We start from the raw sequence: 20,639 nt of genomic DNA on the forward strand, positions 1-20,639 counted from the left end.
GAGCCTACCTCAACCTGGCCTGCCCTTAGTCCCAGCTCTTGCTAGCATGTGCATTAACCTATCCCAGCCCAGCTCAGCCCACATCCAGCCCTGGCCTTCATGTGAACCTGTCCTATCCTGCACTCTGTCCTATCTCTAGCTTGTGCCAGCATGTGCTGCAAATTGGCTGAGCCTGGCCTGCCTCTAGATCCACTCACATGTATGCCAACAGGTACTGCAGTACAGCCTGGCCAGGCCTAGCCAGTGCCCAGCCCCTGCCCACATGCTCACTAAGGAAAACTGTGGCCTAGAGGGGAAGTTCCTAAAGTTCCCTTACCAGGCCTACTCCCAGCTTCACATCTCATGTACGTCAGCAGGTGCTCTGGCCCACCCCGACATGGCCTGTCTCCAGTCCTTGTACTCACCAGCAGGGACTGATCTAGCCTGACTGTCCCACACCCATTCCAGCTGTTACCAGTGGGTACTACAGGTTAGCCCAGCCTGGACCACCCCCAGATCCAGTTCTCTTGTGAACTGACAGGTACTGTAGCCTAGCCCAACCCATTTCACACCCAGATCTAACCCATCTCCAGAAGCAGCCCACACACATGCCTACAGGTGCTACAGTCTTGCCCAGCTCAATTCAGCCTCAGCCCAAAACGTCATGCTCACCAATGGGAGCTGCAGCCTAGCAGAGGAGTCCCTAAAATCCTGCTACCAGACCCAGCTGTGGATCTTACGTGTGCCAGTAGGTGTTCCAACCCAGTCTGGTATGGCCACCCCAGTCTCAGTTCTTGCCAGCTGACATTAAAACCTAGCCAATTCTAGGTGCAGCCCACACCTCTTCCTGGCTTTTAAGCATGCCAGTGGGTGCTATGGCCTGGCCCAAACCGGCCTGCCTTTACAGTTGGCTCTCATGCTTTCTAGTGTGAGCTGTGGCTTAGCAGGGGAGTTCCCCAAATTCCTCTTGTAGGTCTTCTTCCAGCCCCAGCTCTCACTATGGCAGCAAGTGCAATAGCTCTGTTTGGCATGGTTTGACCTCAGTCCTGGCCTTTGTATTTGGTGGATGGTGCTACAGCCTGTCCCAGTCCAGCCCCCTCCCAGCTTCAGGCTCCCACAAGTATTGGTGGGTTCCACTGTCCTGCCTGGCTCATCCTCTCACCACCTCCAGCTCTCCTGCAAACTGGCAGGTGCTACAGTCCTAGAGAAATGAGCCACCAGTTCCCTACAGCATCTGCCCCCAGAATCAGTTCTCTCACATTCCAGTGACAGCCCAGCCTGTCATGGCCAGCCCCCCTACCCTAACACTTGCAAGTGGATACTGCAACCTAGGCCAGCCAGGCATGCCCTTCAGTCCCAGCTTTCATGTGTGCCACAGGCAATACTACTTAGCCCAGCCCAGGTCTCTCATGAGGATGGATGCCTTGGCCTGACCTAGACATGCCCTCTGTTTCCCACTTCTAAACTACCCTGTGAGTCCCACATATCCTCAAGCAAAACAGAATAAAATTGACACCTGTGCTCACTGGTATAGTTAACACAGATTAGGCATTAAACAGACCCAGAATGCCCACCAGCTATTGGCAGCTTTTCTCCCAGCAGTGTAACACTCGCCTAGGTACAAAGCAACCTAAGCAGTTGCCTATAGCAGGAGATTAACTTTTTTTTTATTCTATTTTTTCATGAACTTTTTGAAGTACCTTCGTATTTATGGGATAACATGTGACATTTTATTTAATGTTCAGGTAAATTATTTGTGCCTTTGGGCATTGATCATTTCTTTATGATAAATACATTCAAAATCCATTATCCTTTTATAAGAAAGGACAGTAAATTAACACTACTGTTGTCAACCTACTGTGCAACACTCTACCACCAGAACTTCTGTTGAGATCTAACTATAACTTAGTTCCCATTAATCAATCTCAACCTGTCCTTCTCTCTCCCTGCTTTCCAGCCTATGGTATTAATTCTTGTTTTTCAAAAAGTTTGTATCTTAAGACCTTTCTTTCCCACAGCAGTACCTTAAATTATGCAGCAATTCATTTGTAAGTGGGGGAGCCATTTTATATCTCTAATCTCTGAAAGATAGTGACAACTATATAGCCCTTGGTTCTCTCTCTCTCTCTCTCTCTTTTTCAGGAAAAACACCTTGTGTATCTAAAAGAATATTTTTACAATTGTTTACTCTTCATAGAATTGTTGTTAGGGAAATTTTGCTTAGATTTATCTGGGGAATACATAAAACAAGGATTTATTTCTTCCCTTTTAGTGGCTTGTACACTGTGTCAGGATGATTTGGAGTTATTATCAATGGGAGGTTTATGTAATTTAGATGAACTAGCATTAAATAAAATTTTGAAATGGGTTTCCTTTTAAGAAATGCTTTTCAATTTTCTTAAAAGAAACACTATGATAAGAATAGTATACACATGTAAGAATTCTCCATTGTGATAGTCAACACCAAGCTTCAACAGCCATTCTTTTAGGACAGCGTTTGTCGAACCTCCTGCTCTGGAGCAGGTGTCTGGCACGGCAGCTAAGATGTGCCTTGGGATGTCTGTGTCCCATTTCTGAGTGCCTGGTTTGAGTTCTGGATTCACTTACAATTCTAGCTTCCTGCTGGGACTCACCTTGGGAGTTAGCAGGTGGAGGCCCGGCTACTTGGGTCCCTGCTACACAAGTGGGAGACCATGGTGAGTTCCAGGCTCCTGACTTTGGCTTGTCCCAGAATGGCTGTCATGGGTATTTGGAGAAGGAAACAGTAACTGCAAGATCTCTGTCTTTTTCTCTGTCTCTCTCTGTATCCTTCAAATAAAATGAAAATAAATGTTCAGAAATCATACCGTTTCAAGTTTTAAAAATTACTGAAATATTTTAAGAGGTTTTGATTGTGTGGTATATGTTTATCAATCATGACTAGTTTAGATATTTAAATATACAGTACTTAGCTATATGATTAATATTTCAAAGTTTATTTTAAAAAATTAATAATAGACCCATGACATGTTAACCTAAATTGTATTTTAATATTTTTTAAAATCCTGTATTTACAAAAAAATACTTCAAGCGAGTTTAATGGTATCATTTTACATTTTTGTAAGTTTCTGTGATGCCCTGCCTCTTATAAGACAGCTAGATTGTCACATCTGCTTCTAGGTTTAATATAGCATATCACATGTGGTGTGGCTTCTGGAAAACTCCAAAGAAAATGACATTAAAAAAAGCAAATAACATTTTGATATTATTTTGAAAATAGTTTTCATTTCACCTCTTCTTCCCCCCAAATTGGAAAGACCTGGGGTTTTCCAGGCTTACTAGGCTCGCCTGTGAGAGCCACTGCTGCAGCAGTAACAGAGGAGGAGGGAGAGCAGGGGAGAGGGAGCAGCCTGGGCTTTTACTTTTTAATGTTTCTGTTTGACTTTGGGTTTCTAAATCCACTAGATACTTTTGTCATTCCGAAATATCCAAGAGAACATGGAAAGATACAGGGGGAAAAGAAAAGTAGTACAATTTCTGTTTTAACAGCAGAAAATGTTATAGTGATTTCAGATGGTTTCAGATGGTCTTACAGTAAATTTAAATTTCTTTTTCATCTGATGTGTTTTATGTAGAGTCCTATCTACTGGATCAACATGCACCAACTAGTCATGCAAGCCCCAGGCTGTTGCTGTGTGCTATCTATCACGAATCTGAACATGCCCGTGGGGCATCACTCATCACAGACCTTTGCTTGTCCCGTGAAAAGCACCACACAAATAGTACTAAGACACATAAATCTGGGAATGGGAAGAACAGTCCTAGTTACTGCTTTAAACTGTCCTTGGACACTGTAACTATCTGGTTGATCCCTTCCCAACTTTATACTTGGCCCCCAAAATACCTGTTTTTGTTTTTCCTTCTTGAATAATTCTCCAATCTCTCATGTTGATTATTTTCTTCTTATGGCTTTATATGATTGGAAAAGTCTACTGAGGGGCTAGTGTTGTGGTGTGGAAGGTTAAATACCCACCTGCAACACTGGCATATCATTTAGGACTGTTCCAGTCCCATCTGCACGGCTTTAAATCCAGTTTTCCTTCTAATGTGCCAGGGAAAGCAACAGACAATGGCCTAAGTGCTTTGGCCCCTACTGCTCACATATGGGAGACCCATATGTAGCTCTGTAGCTGGCTGGCTCAGCCTGGCTTGTTGTAACCATTTGAGAAGAGAACCAATGAAAGGAAAATATCTCCTCGCCTCCTTTCTCTCTCTCCCTCCTCTTTTTCTTCTTTTCCTCCTCTCCCTACTTTTTACTCTGCTTTTCAAATAAATACATGAATACACACATTTAAAAAAAAACAACAGTGCATCCAGGGAGGGGGCTGGCTGGTGCAGTGGCATATCAGGTTCATCTTCTATGGTGTTCTTATGCCACTTTTCATCTCATCTCACCGGTTCACGTCCCAGCTGCTACACTTCTGATCCGTTTCCCTGCTATTGGCCTGGGAAACCAACAAAAGATGACTCTAGTCCTTTAGCCCCTGCACCCATGGGGGAGACCTGGAAGAAGCTGTTAGCTCCCAGCTTTGGATGAGCCCAGTTTGGGCCGTAGCAGCCATTTCGGGAGCAGATAGAATCCCCTCTCTGTGTAACTCTGACTTTCAAATAAAACAAATAAATCTTTTAAAAATGCATTCAGGTAAGATTTTTTAATCTAGCATCATATCTTCTTTTGTTTTTAAAAGTAGTATAAATAAAAAAAAGTTTTAAAATCTACAAAGGATTTTAAAAAATTTGGCTCATGTAAAAATGTAATTTTCTTCATGAAAAAACCGCAAATATTAATATCTAATGTTTTTCCAGTGGGATACCAAAAATAGAGACCTCCATAAATAAATACCAATCCTATCTGTTCAAACAGTGAAACTTTAATTCCCACAGTACAATGTCTCATTTCATTTTCAGCCTGTATTTGAAAATTAATTGCATAGAGTTATTTCTCACATGTCTTTTAGATTTACAATTCTCAAATAAAGTGTTTTTTTTTTTAATTTTTCCAAAGACACAAATAGTACTTATTTGCTGCAAAAAAAAATCTTTTTAAAAGATCAATTGATTTGAAATGTTGAGTTATAGAGGGAGAGGGAGAAAGGGAGAGTCACAGAGAGATTTTCCATCTACTGGTTCACTTCCCAGAAGACTGCGATGTCCATGGCCGGGCCAGGCAGAGGTTAGGGGCCTGCAACTACATCTGGGTCTCCTCTCCCACATGAGTGGCAGGCATTCAAAAATTTTGATTCTTTTACTGCTTTCCCAGACACATTAGCAAGGATCTGAAAAAGGAAGGGAAGCATCTGAGACTCAAACTGGGGATACAGTATGGGATGCCAGGATCTACAGGCAGCAGCTTACCTGGGCTACAGTGTGAGCCCCCCAAAGTAAGTAGAAAAAATAAACAAGCAAACAAAGAAATTTTTGTCAGAAAACTGTTAAGAAGAAAGTTTCTAAATTTTCTGTCACCTTTGTTTTGTGCCGTTAATATTCTGGAGTAAGTCTTAATTGTGTATGTGTATAACATCATCATACTTGTCGTTTTGACATTTCCTTAGTAGTATGTAATATTTTTATAGGTGTCAGATATATTTAATTCAAATAATGCTTCAGTAAGCGTCTGTGTTCCAGTATCTTTGCATACCCACTTACCCAATTCTTTCCTTGGACATTTAGCTATGGTATTACTTGATCAATGAGGCATGCTCTTCTTTTTCGGAGGACTTTTTATATAATTGTAGAATTTCTCCTTAAAAAGATCATAGCCAGTTTATACTATTTTCTCTCTCAACTTTCATCTTGTTTTTAGTCTGACAGAAAATTTTTTTTGTTTTTTTTTTCTTTGAGTACAATAGAGGGTGGAAATGTTTGCAGGTGTTCCACGTGACTTGCATGTTCATGTACTTTTCCTGGTGAAACATAGGAATATTTTATCCTTATACTCTTTAGGAACTTTGTAAAGGATACCTATCAATTATGTTTGATTAGTTCTTGGCATGTTTTAATGCAAAACTTTAAAGACTCATTGATATTACGGCTGTGGACTTTCTGACGTAACGTTCTATATATTGGCTGTTCTCTTGGACAGGTGAGAGAATGTTGCTTTGCAAGGCTAAAGTAGATACATCATTCTCATGACGTAGGAATTTCAGGCATACCCTGTCTGTTTTTGTGTATCATGAAATTTCTCAGGATGTGCTGTGTTGTCAGACTTGAAGCCCGCATTGCAGCAGTTCAACAGCAGAACCAGAACAGGGGAGAACAGAGCCCTGCACTGACATGGCTGCTGAGAAACTTGTCACTTGGAACACAGCTTGCTGTTTGTGCCGTGAGCTGTGCACTCTAATCTCTGTGGCCTTCTATGTGAGGAACAGGCTATCATACGTTGGGCTGTGTCTCCTTTTCTTTTCAGAGCATCCACATATTGGAAAGAACTGCTTCCACTGGTACTGAGCCTTCGGCAAGCCGGCAGCTGCTAGAACCAGAACCAGTCCCCCTGTCCAAGGTCAGTGATGCATTGTGGTTGCTTTTGCTAGTATGCTCATGCCTTCTGTGGACCAGTCAGCTGTCCCAACCTTTTATGTTAGACTGCACTAAGGCAACTGTAACTTCAGGTGTATGGTGTTTCTTCCACTTTTTTTCTGCCTTGAGTACGAAGAAGTTCTGTGCCCTGTGTTAGGAGATAATAGATGAAATTATGTGTTTCTGAGATTTGCAGGGTTCCATGCAAAGGTCCCAAACTCTCTTTATTTTAAAGGATGAAGGAAGGAAAAGCTGTGGTCATTCCCATTTGGAGAGATAAGCAAGTATCTCAGTGTCATGCCAATGGAAAGTCACTAAATCTGGTAATAACAATTAATAGTAATAGCTACCATTACTGCCCACGTACTGGATGCCAGGTACTATGATAAGTGCTGGAAAACATTACCCAATTTAATATGATTACAAAAAGTTCCATGCATGAAAGGTATTTGTTACATTTTTAAAATGCAGAAACTGAGAGTTGGTAACTTTCCCAAAGTTTGTAAAAGCAGAACAGAAATTCAAACTTAGACGTGTCCAACCTTCCAGCTAGTGTTTTTCAGCTCTACACAATCTCTAAGATAAAACAGTGCTCACACAGACGACTATTCCACAGTCCAGATTCTAGTCCTTCTCAGGCACACGTTCATTACTAATATCTTTTCTGTTCCATGGGAGCTGGGGTGCCCTTCAGCCTGCCCTTCCTCAGATAAGGAAACTATCTAAGTTCATTTATGCCTCACAGGCAAAAATTGCAAAGAAGAGTTGAGAAGCTGCCATCCTATTCCCCCTGGGATTTTCATTGGGCTGTGTCCCTTAAAAAAAAAAACTCTGAAAGTAGAATGCATGCAGATTTTGAATTCAGATATAAAAATAGCAGATTACTTCCAATGATGGTTAATTCTAAATGTGTATAATGAATCCTTCCATTTCAATTTTCTTATATTAAACATAATTCTTCAAGAGAAGGACACTTTTCTACCCTATTGTTGTAAAATATAGATACTTTTACATAGAATGGTCTGAAAGTATTACAAATTATGAAAATGTATCCTAGCAGACAGAAATAGACTAATAATCTGAAAGAAAAATGAGAGTGCTAAACTATAAAAATAATTCAAAGTTAGGTAAAAAGTGGTTTGATTTCCATGTAAATAGCAAATAGAGAATGTATGCTTGGTAAACGTAAGTGGCAATCGCTTTGAGACATCACTTCTCTCCTATGCTTTAGCCAAAAAAAAGAATAAATCAATGTAGGCCATGGAAAAGGCAGCCAGCACGTGCTGAGCACCTGCTTCTGTCTCCTGCTGGGCACATGATTAGAACACACATTCCCTCCCAAAGCCTTTAGCTCATTGAATTGGGTTATTACATTATTCTCCTTTTAGTAATAACCACAGTATGATTTCCCAGATACAAAGGCCCAAGTTTGGTCAAGAACCATTTCCCTATGGAAAGAAGTAAGCTCATAGTAACTGGGATTGGGTCCACTGGCTTGATAAAGAGATATACTTGGGACACCAACAAAATCCATCCTTTCTACATTGTTGCTTGTTTGGATCTTGCTATAAAATTAACAGATCCTTTTTTTTTTTTTTTAATGCTAGTACAGATTCCAGATACTATAGCATCCCACTAACTCTATGATTCTAAGGAAAAATGAATTTCCTGATAGTGGAAGAACTTTCTTTGAAATACATATTGTGCTTGCCCTGATTTCTTCAAATGCTTTGTTCTGTGCTTTTACCTATTAAAGCATTTTACATACACCCTCATCGCCACTACACACACAAACATGCAAAAACATACAGTATACCCTGAAGAAAGGAAATGTCTGTTTTTTTTTCCAAGTGAAATGACTGGGACTATTATATTATGTTCCATTTTTATTTTCTGTGATCAAGTTAAAAGTATTTTTAAAATTGTGCAACACCAAATATGTGTGTGTATCTGACTTCAGTCATGCAGCGACATAATCTCATTAGGACTTGGACTCTGTTTCTGTTATATGTAAGTCTACAAAAAGTGTATATTGTTAAGCAGAAAATAAATATCAATTGAAACTTCAAAAATAAAGCTTGTCTTCCAAAAAGTTAACTTAATTTTCTTATGATACACCTACTAGGAATGGAAGCAAGTATTTCATCAATAGAAAATCATACTTGGAAGATTTTGTCTTGTGCTAGCTGGGTCACTTTATACCTTTTGGTAACATTATCATCAGTGTTGAAATTGAAATAGGGAGAACATTGTTTGCTTTACCAGTTTGACAGCTTATTTAATTGTGAGAATTTTATTAGAATTTTCCATTCTTGTGCTAGACATTACCACATTGTATCAGACCAAAGGGAATTATGCTTGGTTCTGCTATATTTATGTTTAAGCAACAGGCGTTATAAGTATATGTTGGATCTGCCAGTTAAGATGCCAGTTAAAGTCCACATGTTCTTACTGCACCTGGGTACTCTCTCTACTCTGCCTTCCTGACTCCAGCTTCCTAGAAGACAGTGGTGATGGCTCAAATGATTGGGTTCCTGCCATCCATGTAGGATACCTAGACATAGTTCTTTGACTCCTGACTTTGGCTTCAGCTTGATCAGAACCAATGCAGGCATCCTGGCAGTGATCCAGTCGATGGAAGCTCTCTGTCTCTTGGTGTGTGTCTCTCTCTTTCTGCCTTTCCAATGAGTAAGGAAGGAAAGAAATACTATGAATTCCAAATTTTAACAGAGAAGTGTATTTTAAGTTTTTTACTTTTCTGTACTTCATCTTTCCTTTTCCCTGGTACAGTTAAAACTCTAAAGAAGAAAGAAGCCACTGAAATAGAAATCGGTAGTCCTAGTCCCACAGGGACAAGCAGTTATCAGAGCTCACTTAAAAGTCTATTTGAAAAGCATTTGTACTTGATGATTCCGTGTTTACATGTTCACAAGTTAGAGAGGGTATTCATCACACACACAGAAGAGAGAAAGAGAGAATATAAACCCGAGTTCGGCCCTAACCTTTGAAGAAGATCATCCCAGAAATAAGGATGGCTTTTTTTTTCATGGTTACTATCCATGGATGGGTATCCTCAAAATAGAAATATCATAAATACAGCTGGCATCCCTCTAAGAGAGTTCTAGAGAATATATCTGAGAGCTATTCTCATATATAGAGAGAGAGCTATTCTTTTAAGTTCTTGAACATGATGAACTTTCTAAAAAAAATAAGTAAAATGTAGCTTTTTAAAAATTGTGTATGTCATTGGAAAGGGAAAGGGATAGAGAGAGCCCATGTACTGGTTCACTCTGTAATTCTACCACTTTTATGGAACAGAATGATCCTCTACTTTTCTGGTAAAAGTAAAAAGGCAAAGATACTAGACTTTTTATGAATCTACTGTTTTCTCCTGCTATTATCATTATTATAAGCAGTGCTCACTTATTCAGTTGCAATTTGATGTTAAGAAATTGGGGAGCTACTACCTTGTAGATGATGACATCCCCACTATTGTCACCGCCCCGCCCCCAAAAGAACATGCTGTGGTATACAGCTTGTGAATGTTTCACTGGAAACAGTTTTTAAAAATCACTCTGTTTAGCAGTTTTGACCAGGTCAATCACTGTTTCTGATAGGATCATCTTCAAGTAGAAAAGCTCTTCTTGTGTAGTTACAGATTCTTTAAAGCATTTTTAAAATTGATTAATTAATAAATTTTATTGGAAAGGTAAATATGTAAAGAGAAGGAGATACAGAGAAAGATATTCTGTCTGCTGGTTCACTCCCCAGGTGACCGCAACAGCCAGAGCTAAGCTGATCCAAAGCCAGGAGCCAGGAGTTTCTCACAGGTCTCCCACATGGATGCAAGGTCCCAAGGCTTTGGGCCATCCCCAACTTGCTTTCTCAGGCTACAGTCATGGAGCTGGGTGGGAGTGGGGCAGCCAGAATACGAACTAGTACCCATAAAAGATCCTGACACATGCAAGGTGAGTATTTAGCCTCTGGACTATCACATCAGGTCCTAAAGCATTCTCAACATTGCCAAATGAATCACCAGTTGGTGTGTTTCATAAAATCCATCATCCATGTTGTAGAATTGCTTTTTCTAGGTCTGGGTGGCATCATGAGGTTGATCTTAGGGAGAAGAAACCTTCTTGCCAGCTGTAGAAGACTTTTCAGAACTTGAGGAGCACCCACAAGTCCTAGAAATATTAGAGTAAAGCCAGATTTAGGCACATCTCCTGGAAATACAACTCAGTGTGAAAATTCCACCCCATGTATGTATACTTGGACTTAAGATCAATTTGGGTAGGCCGTAGGATAAGCAGCTTCTGAGGTGACTGGAGAAGAGAATGGAAAAGACAATGGATAGCAAATACTCCACCTGCTCCTTTCCTGTAGCTGATTATGGCACCTCTTCCTCTGAGCCATGTCAGGGCAACCAACATCTGGCTAAGAGGCCAGATACCACCAGATCTTAGGTATTTTCTTAGTTGAAATCCTCTGGTTAATACATGTTGACAACTTATTTTTTTAATTTTTAAATTTTGAAACATTCTTGTATTCTTTTTTATTATTATCATTTTATGATACAGTTCCATATGTCCTGGGAATCTTACCCCTTCCCAAAGTCCCCTCTCCCTCTTGCCACTAAGTTCCCTTAATTATTACTATAATACAGTTCTTCATAAATAGTCATATGTCCATCCTTGTGGTCATGGACAATAGCGCAGACTCCAGCATCCTATTGTCAAAATATAGTTAGCAGTTATAAAATAGAATATAAAATAGTTGTAAAATAGCAATTATAAAATAGAAATTTATAACACCTTGGAGTTTTTTATATCTTTTTTTCTTCCTGTTGTTGATTTTGTTTTGTGTTTTTTCATTTAAAGGGATGTAAAGTAACTGTAATATCAGATTCAGATATGAGGATACAATGCAATATGCATCTCTACTTCCAGACCAAAATCTATGAGATATAGTTTCCGCTAATCTTTGTTGGTGTGACACATCTCCTGTAGGCAACAAATAGATAGGCTTTGTTTTTAAATCCAGTCTACTAATCTATGACATTTGATTGATGAGTTTAAGCCATTTATATGCAGGGTTAATATGAATGGGTGGTAATTTGGTTTGTCAGTTTAGCAATGGGTTGTTCATTGATTTAGTCTTCTGTTATTTTACTGGGATGTTCTATCATTTGTAGGACATTTTTGGAAGAGGCATATTCTTTTAACTTTACTGTTTAACTCCTGGAAAAATTCTTATTAGGAAATAAGGAAAGACAAAGGAAAGCTTTGCTGGGTATGTCATTCTAGACCAGCAAGGGTTTACATTTTTAAAAGTCAATGACAACTCACTTTAAAAAATGTAAATCCTGTAGATGAATACAACATGCCTGATAAAGCAGGATATCATGACATGGTGAGTCTTTACCATAAAGGAGTCTTGAAGCAGAATCTAATGCCCAGAAGTTTGACTTTGTAGCCTGCTGCAGTTTCCACAGGCTCCCAAGGCTTTGTGCATCTTTGAGAGCATGGGTGTGTGCATTTGATGAATGAGGTATTTTATGCACGCTTTGAGAGGCACACAGCCTGCCCAAGAGGAAACGTGACCACAGCACTGTTCTTCATTGTTGAGAGTAGGATACAATCCATTTTAGCCAACTGCAGCCATTCCATTTCTACACAGAAAGCCCAGTCCGCACACTGAGTGAACATTTGTCATCAAAACAATACTGTTTGGAAACTTTAAAGTGCTTCTGTGCCCAGAGGTTACCTGTCTGGAAATAAACATCTTAAACATTCTGAGTACAGGCATTCAAATCAAAATTCCATTCCACTGCAGATAGCCAGGGCGGCTCCAAGGAGTCTCTGGGAGGGTCCGTATACCTCACTGCCTACCTAGGAGACTCATGTCATGGCAGTGTGTGGCTGTGCTTGATGCTAGAATCCTCTCCAGAATGTTGTTCATACTTCTGGCGGGTTGAGTGTTGCTTCAAAAAACAACTGCTACTGAAGAATCCCCTTTAAGTGTATCATCAAGCACAAAAAAAATATGTGATTTGTTTTTCTTCTCTTTCAGGAAGCTGACAGCTGGGAAATTATAGAAGGGCTGAAAATAGGCCAAACCAATGTCCAGAAACCAGACAAACATGAAGGCTTTATGCTGAAGAAAAGAAAATGGCCTTTAAAAGGCTGGCACAAGGTAACAGTTTCATGAGACTGAGGTTCAAATTGTCTTCATATTATTATATATGTTGTCATTTGGAGAGACATTAAGAAGATGGCCATATGTGAAAAAATGAATTTCAAGTCTTTATTTTAACCATATGGGTTGTAATCTATTATGCCAACTTGAGTCCAAGATCAATACGTGTATACATGTATGCACTGCAAGGAAAATCATTTTACATATTTAATGTGTGATTTTTAAACTAATTTTATAATCTGCTTTTTCCACTTAAATGAATGTGAATGTGTTCTCATTAAATATTCTAATATTTAATTATGTGCATATGTTTTATTTGGTAGGTTTATATTATATATTCCGCCATTACTGAATGAATTTCCTACTGCTGGATGTGTTATATAGGACTTGTCCAGTTCTTTACTGTCTTGATATTGTTATGAACATCCTACTACATTTGTTTCCATTTAGTTCCTTAGAATAAATTCTTAAAATTCTTGCTACCAAAGTAAATTTGGAAAACTGCTAATTCTAGAAGTTTATCTGCTGCCATTTAAAGTTTATAATTTATTCATTTCTTTTCAACTAACATCCTTTTTCATCTCCTAATTTTAATTATGGAGAAAACAATGTAATGACATTATTAAAATGACTTGAGTAGCAGGAATTTTGAGTGCTAAGAAGAAGATTGTATTCCATTTTCAGTGCAAACCTTGGGTACACAACCCAATGGCAGACACTTGGTGTTAGACTTTTGAATATCTTCTCTGGAAGAGAAAGTTTGCCCACTCATCCCCTTTGCTGAAGGATTTCATCTCAGAGCAGGTGGATTTGTTGTCTTGAGGGCAGGGTGGCTTCCTATTGACTTAGTGCAGCAAAACTATGTATAATAACTTCCATGAGGAAGCATTGGATGTACTCAAAGGTAAGACATAAAAATAAGCAGACAGCAAGTGTGCCAATCCCCTGTCTCTAATGGTGGAGTAAAAACAGGGTAAAGGGTTTTCTGACCATTGTGACATCTCTCTGGTCTGAAGCTGTCTCCACCGGACCCACGCTGTTATCCTTCTGTAAGGCGTGTCACCACTATTGTGCTTTCTGATAATTTGGCTAACTGATGTGCTTCCTAGGATTGCCCTTGATTTTGGATCTTACCACTTTAAATCAGTGCATTTGCTAATGTCTTTCCTTGTGACATCTGACAAGTTTCTCTTGCTGAAATTCTTTGATAGGTAGAAATATTGGAAAGAGTGGTTAAACAAAAAAGTTTTATATGAGTCACTAACTGTAGACATTCAAGACATTCTTCAAGTGTCATTCAGGCGTTTTGATTGTCCAAGTTACAGGCAATTGAGTGAACATGTTTTTTTCTACTGTAGAGATTTGTTCTAGCACTTTACTTCTTATGCCCCCAAAACCCAAAACAAAGGGGTTATAGGAGCCTTCTGTGAGTTCAGTGCAAGAGCCAAGAATTCCTTATAAGAACCTCCCGATGAGTTAATTTTCCAGCAACATGAAGTGCTCCTTGGATCTGCAGAGCAAGAGCAGGGTGGTAGATCCATTGTATGATTGGCTCCTGGGACCTATCTGTTCTCTTACGAATCACCATGGAAAGAGAACAACAAAGAGTTTCTGCTTGCATGGCACAAATGTCTGCATCCATTCAGACTTCACCTGCAGCATCTTGGGAAGTACCAAAACTGCCTCTTCCCCCCAAAAAAGCACACTATAATGTCTATCAGAAATAGCTAATAATTTTGTGTAATAATGAAAAGCATTTTTGCTAAATGAAGAGTGAAAATGTATGTTAAGGCTGCTAATCTTTCCAGATAATTCATTACTTACAGATAGAGACCATTGGCTTCTTAAGGAACATGAGCATTTTCTGGAATGAAATCTGGGTGAAATTTACAAATTTAACTTCAGTGTAAAGAAAAATCTCCTGTAGAATTGTGAAGAAGAGATCCCCAATCACTGTGAATCTAGGTTCTTCTCATTTTTCACTTTAAAACAATCCCAACGTGGTTTGTTCCAAAGGTCTTGGTTGCAGGCCCTGAGGTTTCCTGCCTGCTCAGAAAAACCATGGTGAAAAGACTCCATCCTCCTTGGATTGTGTGTACAAATAAAAGCAGCAAAACACTGGGTAGGTTATTAGTCATGAAGCTAAAGCTCTGATCCCCTCGTTGTACCAAAGCCATACATCGAAATTGTCAGACTTAGTTGTTCAATGCCCAGAAGCTTTAGACCTACACGTGTGTGTGTTTTACATAATTCCAAATGCAGACAGTAACTAGGGATGTTTGATTCTTGCAGCGGTTTTTTGTCCTGGATAATGGAATGTTAAAGTATTCAAAGGCACCACTGGATGTAAGTAGCTCCCAGGACATGTTTGACAGATTGATTTAGCATTCTGCTTGAAGTGAGTAAACACTGTCAATGGACAAGCCTTGTGCCCTAGTTACCAGCTCTGTGCATGTCTGTGCCTGTAATGTTTAACAAGCGCCCACCCGCCAAGTTCTGGAGAGATGTGCTTTATGCTAACACTCACAAGCTTATGCATGAAGACTCCATTTCCTCATTTTGACACGTGTTATTCAAAACTGAAGTGGAAACCTAAAAGTAGCACACTACTAAAACTGCCCTTTCTCCATTGGAGAGAAATCACTGCTTGATATTCCTTCATCTCTTAAGAAACCGCTTCATGTGCTTTCTTTAAGTTTGTAAACAGTCTTTGTTCTTGTCAGTGTTCTTTCAAAAACTGTCTTTGAACTTCATTTCTATTGCATGCATGCATCCTTTTGTCTTGCGAACCCCAAGTTATTAAAACAGCACCTAGGTAATTTTTAGTATAAAAGTGGTTGATTACATATCAAACTGAAAATTCCCTTCTTTTTACCATTGTTATGTAGGGGGAAATAACAGAAAGTTCATATTCCACCATTGTCCCTGTCTGTGCTGTAAAATCAGCCATGTCCTTGACACAAGGCAGCACCCGGTAGGAGGAGCTGACTGCTCCATGCTGTCTGGTCCCAGCTGCCCAGTGCTGCCCCAGCAGCTGTCTTTCAGCTGATTATTCAGGGGTGTCATTTGCTGCAGGTCAAAAATTGACCACAGTTATTTTAGGAACCACTAAGATGCCTTAGAAGGTGGGGTATATGAACCGAGTAGTCTAGAATTACGAAGTGGCAAGATAGGTTATGCCAAAACGTAAGATGGATAGTCTCGCTTACTGGAAGTGTGAAGTCATTGCAGCTTCATCTGTCCTTGGCTAAAGAACCTTCAGCTCAAAACCTTATTACCCCATTTCTCTTTATTAAAGAGATAAGCTGAACATTACCTTAGGTCCACCTAAATTTCAGTATAGAAATGCTTCAAGTCCTATTTGCTTCATGCCAGCTTACTGATGTTTTGGTTTTTAGATTCAAAAAGGGAAGGTGCATGGGAGCATTGATGTCGGCCTCTCAGTCATGTCCATTAAAAAGAAAGCTCGAAGAATAGACCTGGACACAGAGGAGCACATCTATCATTTGAAGGTGAATTCACTCGTCAACACACTTTCTGCCCTTATCAGAAATGGGGGAAATTATTTGCCTATGCTAGCAGCAATAGGCTTGACAAGTATTTCTCTTGCTGCTCCTTGCCTTAGGTGAAGTCCCAGGACTGGTTTGATGCGTGGGTTTCCAAACTGCGCCATCATCGGTTGTATCGTCAGAATGAAATTGTGAGGTCACCCCGAGATGCAAGTTTTCACATATTTCCATCCACTTCCACAGCTGAGTCCTCTCCAGCGGCTAACGTTTCCGTTGTGGATGGGAAGGTATGACTGTCCTGTCACCAGCATGGAAAATGCTGGGGAAATTAGGCCAACACTCAAGACTCACATTTGCAGGACATGGAAAGAAGTTTGGTTTGTGAATAACACTTGGGAAGTAACAGTGACCTTGGTATCAAAACTGATCAAGTAGAGAACAGAAATGTGATTGGCCAAGAGAATGAGCAATTATTTTTTTCCTTTCTAATGAATAGACTGCATCCTAATTCATGTGACTTTGTAGCAATACTACAAAGTGCAGCAGCACCCAGAAGTCAGATGCCTTCCTGGATGGTAGCAAGAAAAGTCCCAGAATTTTGAAACTGAAACTCATGTTCTTGCCTTGAGCTGTAATTATGTGTAGGTCCTAGAGAGAGGTTAGTAAATTTACCCATGCAATTAATGTAACTGTACTTGAACATGTGACGGTGATATAAGCAGTAGCCTATTTAGGGGTCCAGACACTTGTTGAGTATCAACTCATTCCTGGTTAGCATGGAGCCAAACTTCAGAGGCTGTGAAAAATTTATCCAGAAGTGACAAAAAATTCCAGGATCTGAACCTGCGTGTCTGTTTCCAATATCAGTACCAGCCTGGGGCGGGGTTAAAGTTGTTACTTGTACTCTAATAAGAAAGTGATTCTTAAATTAATGAAAAGCTGGAGGGGTCATCTGCTGAAAAAAAATCAAGGTTGAGACAGTGAACTGGGAGGCAGCTGGTTCTGCCTTTGATCCAGTCATTAAGTTCCCTGAAATAGAGCCACATGGCTCTGCCCAGAGATGCTCCAGCTCCAATCTTGGCACCTGAAATTTGGGACACGACCAACCGTGAAGAAGCTGCTGTCACAAAGGTCGAGTTCACAAACATTCCACAGATGTCTCTACTGTTCTGTATGTGTTTAAACTGAATGTGGGCAGTGTGTCAATCCTGGCTTTCTTTGCAAAGCATTGGAAATCCTCCTAGCCTCATAAAAAAGATGAAACAAATTAGATTAAATGAAGCATTACTTTGTTCAGTTTTTGTTATTTTAGCAGAAATTAAACACTTTTTTTTGTTAAATCCCATTGATTTTATTTCACGTGCTTCTCAGACCTTACATGATTTCATTTTGTTTATAGCCCTGCCAAGGACTATTTAATTAATTTTCTCCTAGGAATAGTGTTGAGTAACCCAAAGCCAGCTACTTGTGAAATAGAAAAGAACAAACCAGGAAGTCAGGGGCTTAGGATGGTTGGAAGCGCAGAGACCTCCAAAACGATCCCAGCTTCCTCTGAGACTCTCGCCACATAATAGAATGAACCCCAGAGTTAGCCCAAGTTAAATAAGAACTATATCCCAAGTGGGTTTTTTTTTTATGTATGTTTCTAATTTTGTAGTTATTTCAGTTCTGTTGGCACACACTATTGAAAAAAATAATAAAACTCCATCCCTTGTGTTATTTATTAAATAACTTAGGTGATATATGAGAATGGAGGAATGAAACCAAATCCTCCCCACTACCTGGTTTGGAATGACAGCTGGCCACCTCTGGCTTTCACAAAAAGAGCCATTGTTCCATTTACTAATGATATACCTCCATAATCTAACTTGCTGAAAGATTTCCATTAAGTTTATCAAAGTGCAATAAAGAGTGAAATGAGCTTTTTGTGACTTTGCTTGCATTCTAAATAGCACATTATGAAACCCTTGGATGTTAATTGGTTTGTGACCCAATGTGAGTAATAACTGAGTCCCAGCTTGCGAAGTATGTGCATCATTCACTTCGTAATGACTTAGAAGAGACACAGCTGCCATTGAATATTAAAGTCAAGTATGGCATTGCAAAGTTATTTCAGCTTCTTCAGTATAAAATGTCTGCCTTTTCCAACTGACTGTTCACTGCACTCAACTTAGTAGTTACACACTTCACACACATTTATGGTATTTCACATAAAATTCCCTTAATGGAAGAAGGCCTGTCGGCTGTAAATAATAACTTAGTGAAACAGACCTCTTCACACGTTGTCGGTTTCAGTGTGCGTTCAAATCATCACAGCACTGCCTGCTGATGGTCACGTATTTAGCAGTCCCTTGTGGCTGGCAGGTCCTTGGGCTTATCCTGAGGGTGACTTTTTTGGAACAAAAGACCCACACTCATGAGTGAGAAGCCATAAACACATTGATTGTATCAAATGCAGCTTGCTGACAAATTGCAGCTATTAGAAATTTCTGAGTGAGAAATACAGCAGTCTTGGAATTTGTCCCCTTCCTTGAATGATGGAAACCGTAACCTAATGAGTGTTGTCCATGAAGTTTGCCTTCACTGAGCCAATAACCCATTCAGCTAGTGGGATCCTATGTATTTGGACTGTGCTCTTCCTTTTTTTTTTTTTTGTCTTTAAAAATAAAACAAAGCCCTTTATTGTCTTAAGTAATAACTCTCAAGTGAATGAGGAAATCAACAATGAAATTATAAATTATTAAATATGCAGAATGCTATATATATATATATATATATATATATATATATATAAATTCTAAACATAAGAAACGAAAAAACAGGGCCTGGTGGAGTAGCCTAGTGGCAAGGTCTCACCTTGCACATGCTGGGATCCCATATAGGTGCTGGTTCTAATCCCGGCAGCCCCACTTCCCATCCTGCTCCCTGCTTGTGGCCTGGGAAAGCAGTCAAGGATGGCCTAAAGCCAGGGGACACTGCACCTACATGGGAGACCCAGAAGAAGCTCAAGGCTCTTGGCTTCGGGTTGGCACAGCTCCAGCCATTTTGGTCATTTGAGGAGTGAATCAACGAATGGAAGATCTTCCTCTCTGTCTCTCCTCCTCTCTGTATGTCTGACTTTCCAATAAAAATAAAGAAATCTTTTTTAAACAAGAAATGTTAAAACCATCAGAGATAGTGTCACCAGCATAAATGATTCTGTTAATAAAACAAGAACAAATACAAATTCAATTGATACTTGTATTTTTTTTACATTGTTCTAAACATCTTAAATTGTACATCTTTAAGGGGTACAAGGTGATAGTTTGAGTCATATGTTCCGACTTTGAAGAGCAAACCGAGTTAGTTACATTTCCATCTCAAATATTTTTCTACAGTCTTTGGAGACTTGCATTTTTAAGGTGGAGGATATCATTTCAATGCCCTGTTCTTGATTCATGTCACCATGCAGTTCCTCTCTGGTTCTTCTCGCTTTTCGTAGATGCAGCCTAACAGTTTTCCCTGGCAGTCACCTCTTCCGTGCAGCAACAGCCTCCCTTCTACCTGCACAACCGGCCAGAGTAAAGTGGCAGCCTGGTTACAAGACTCAGAGGAAATGGACAGGTGTGCGGAAGGTCAGTGCTCACCCACATGGGCTGCGAGGAAAAGCCAACCAAACAGTACAAACAGCAAAAACTGAGAAGCTGAATGTGGGGTCCTAGTTTCAGCCCCCCACCCCCTTGAATGCCATGACTTTCCTTTTCCTATGTTTGTGCCTCAGACTCTTCTCCGGCCCCTGGTTCAGCCTATTCCCTGCCAGTTCTCCTCACATAAATGAGCGTGGTTTTTGCTCTTTGACTGCCTTCTACCCAATGGGTCCTCCCTCATCTCTGTCAGTTTTTCTGGACTTTCTCAAGCCCCAGCCTTGGGCAGTCACGGCCAACACTACATCCCAGGAGAGTCCTCTGCTCACCTCCCAAACTCCGTCCTGCCTCCTCACTAGGTCCCCTCCATAACTGCCTTCTCTGCTGCTCTGTCTTGGTCATGGAACAAACGTCTGTCTCCTGGCAATAATGGGAACTCCAAACAGCGCTGATGTAGGATGCAACTGTCTCAACTCAAGGTGCCACGAAGTCCACCTCTCGTAATTTCAACTGAGATCTGTTTTAATGATGCTAGTGGTGGTAGAGAGTATGATGGCAGTGGTAATGATATGGTCAGCAGTGGTGGTGACGGTCATAGTGGTGATAGGGGGGATAGGAGGTGTGATAACAGTAACAGTAAGTAGGTGTTGAGTCTTTCCCGTACCCCAGCACTATTCTAGGTGTTTTATATACAGTAATTAATTTCTTCCTCTCAGCCATATTTTGCACATGTACAGAGAAGTGCACTCAATTGTCCAAGTTCTCATGACTCTAACAA

General features: G+C 40.0%; 1 protein-coding gene across 7 annotated transcripts in view; it reads left to right on the plus strand.

The window, feature by feature from the left end:
- OSBPL6 (oxysterol binding protein like 6) overlaps positions 1-20,639 on the plus strand; it is a 92,583-nt gene that overhangs the window by 17,595 nt on the left and 54,349 nt on the right. For all 7 annotated transcript variants that reach the window (XM_040972110.1, XM_040972117.1, XM_040972113.1 and 4 more), the window contains exons 2-7: positions 6,425-6,517; positions 12,604-12,726; positions 15,022-15,075; positions 16,128-16,241; positions 16,355-16,525; positions 19,720-19,852. In XM_040972110.1, coding sequence (XP_040828044.1) covers positions 6,425-6,517; positions 12,604-12,726; positions 15,022-15,075; positions 16,128-16,241; positions 16,355-16,525; positions 19,720-19,852 — 688 coding nt within the window. The remainder of the gene's footprint in view (positions 1-6,424; positions 6,518-12,603; positions 12,727-15,021; positions 15,076-16,127; positions 16,242-16,354; positions 16,526-19,719; positions 19,853-20,639) is intronic.

The sequence above is a fragment of the Ochotona curzoniae genome, unplaced genomic scaffold (genome assembly GCF_017591425.1).
Source record: "Ochotona curzoniae isolate NIBS_2020 unplaced genomic scaffold, NIBS_Ocur_1.0 contig_2210, whole genome shotgun sequence".
In the NCBI taxonomy this organism is placed as follows: domain Eukaryota; kingdom Metazoa; phylum Chordata; class Mammalia; order Lagomorpha; family Ochotonidae; genus Ochotona; species Ochotona curzoniae.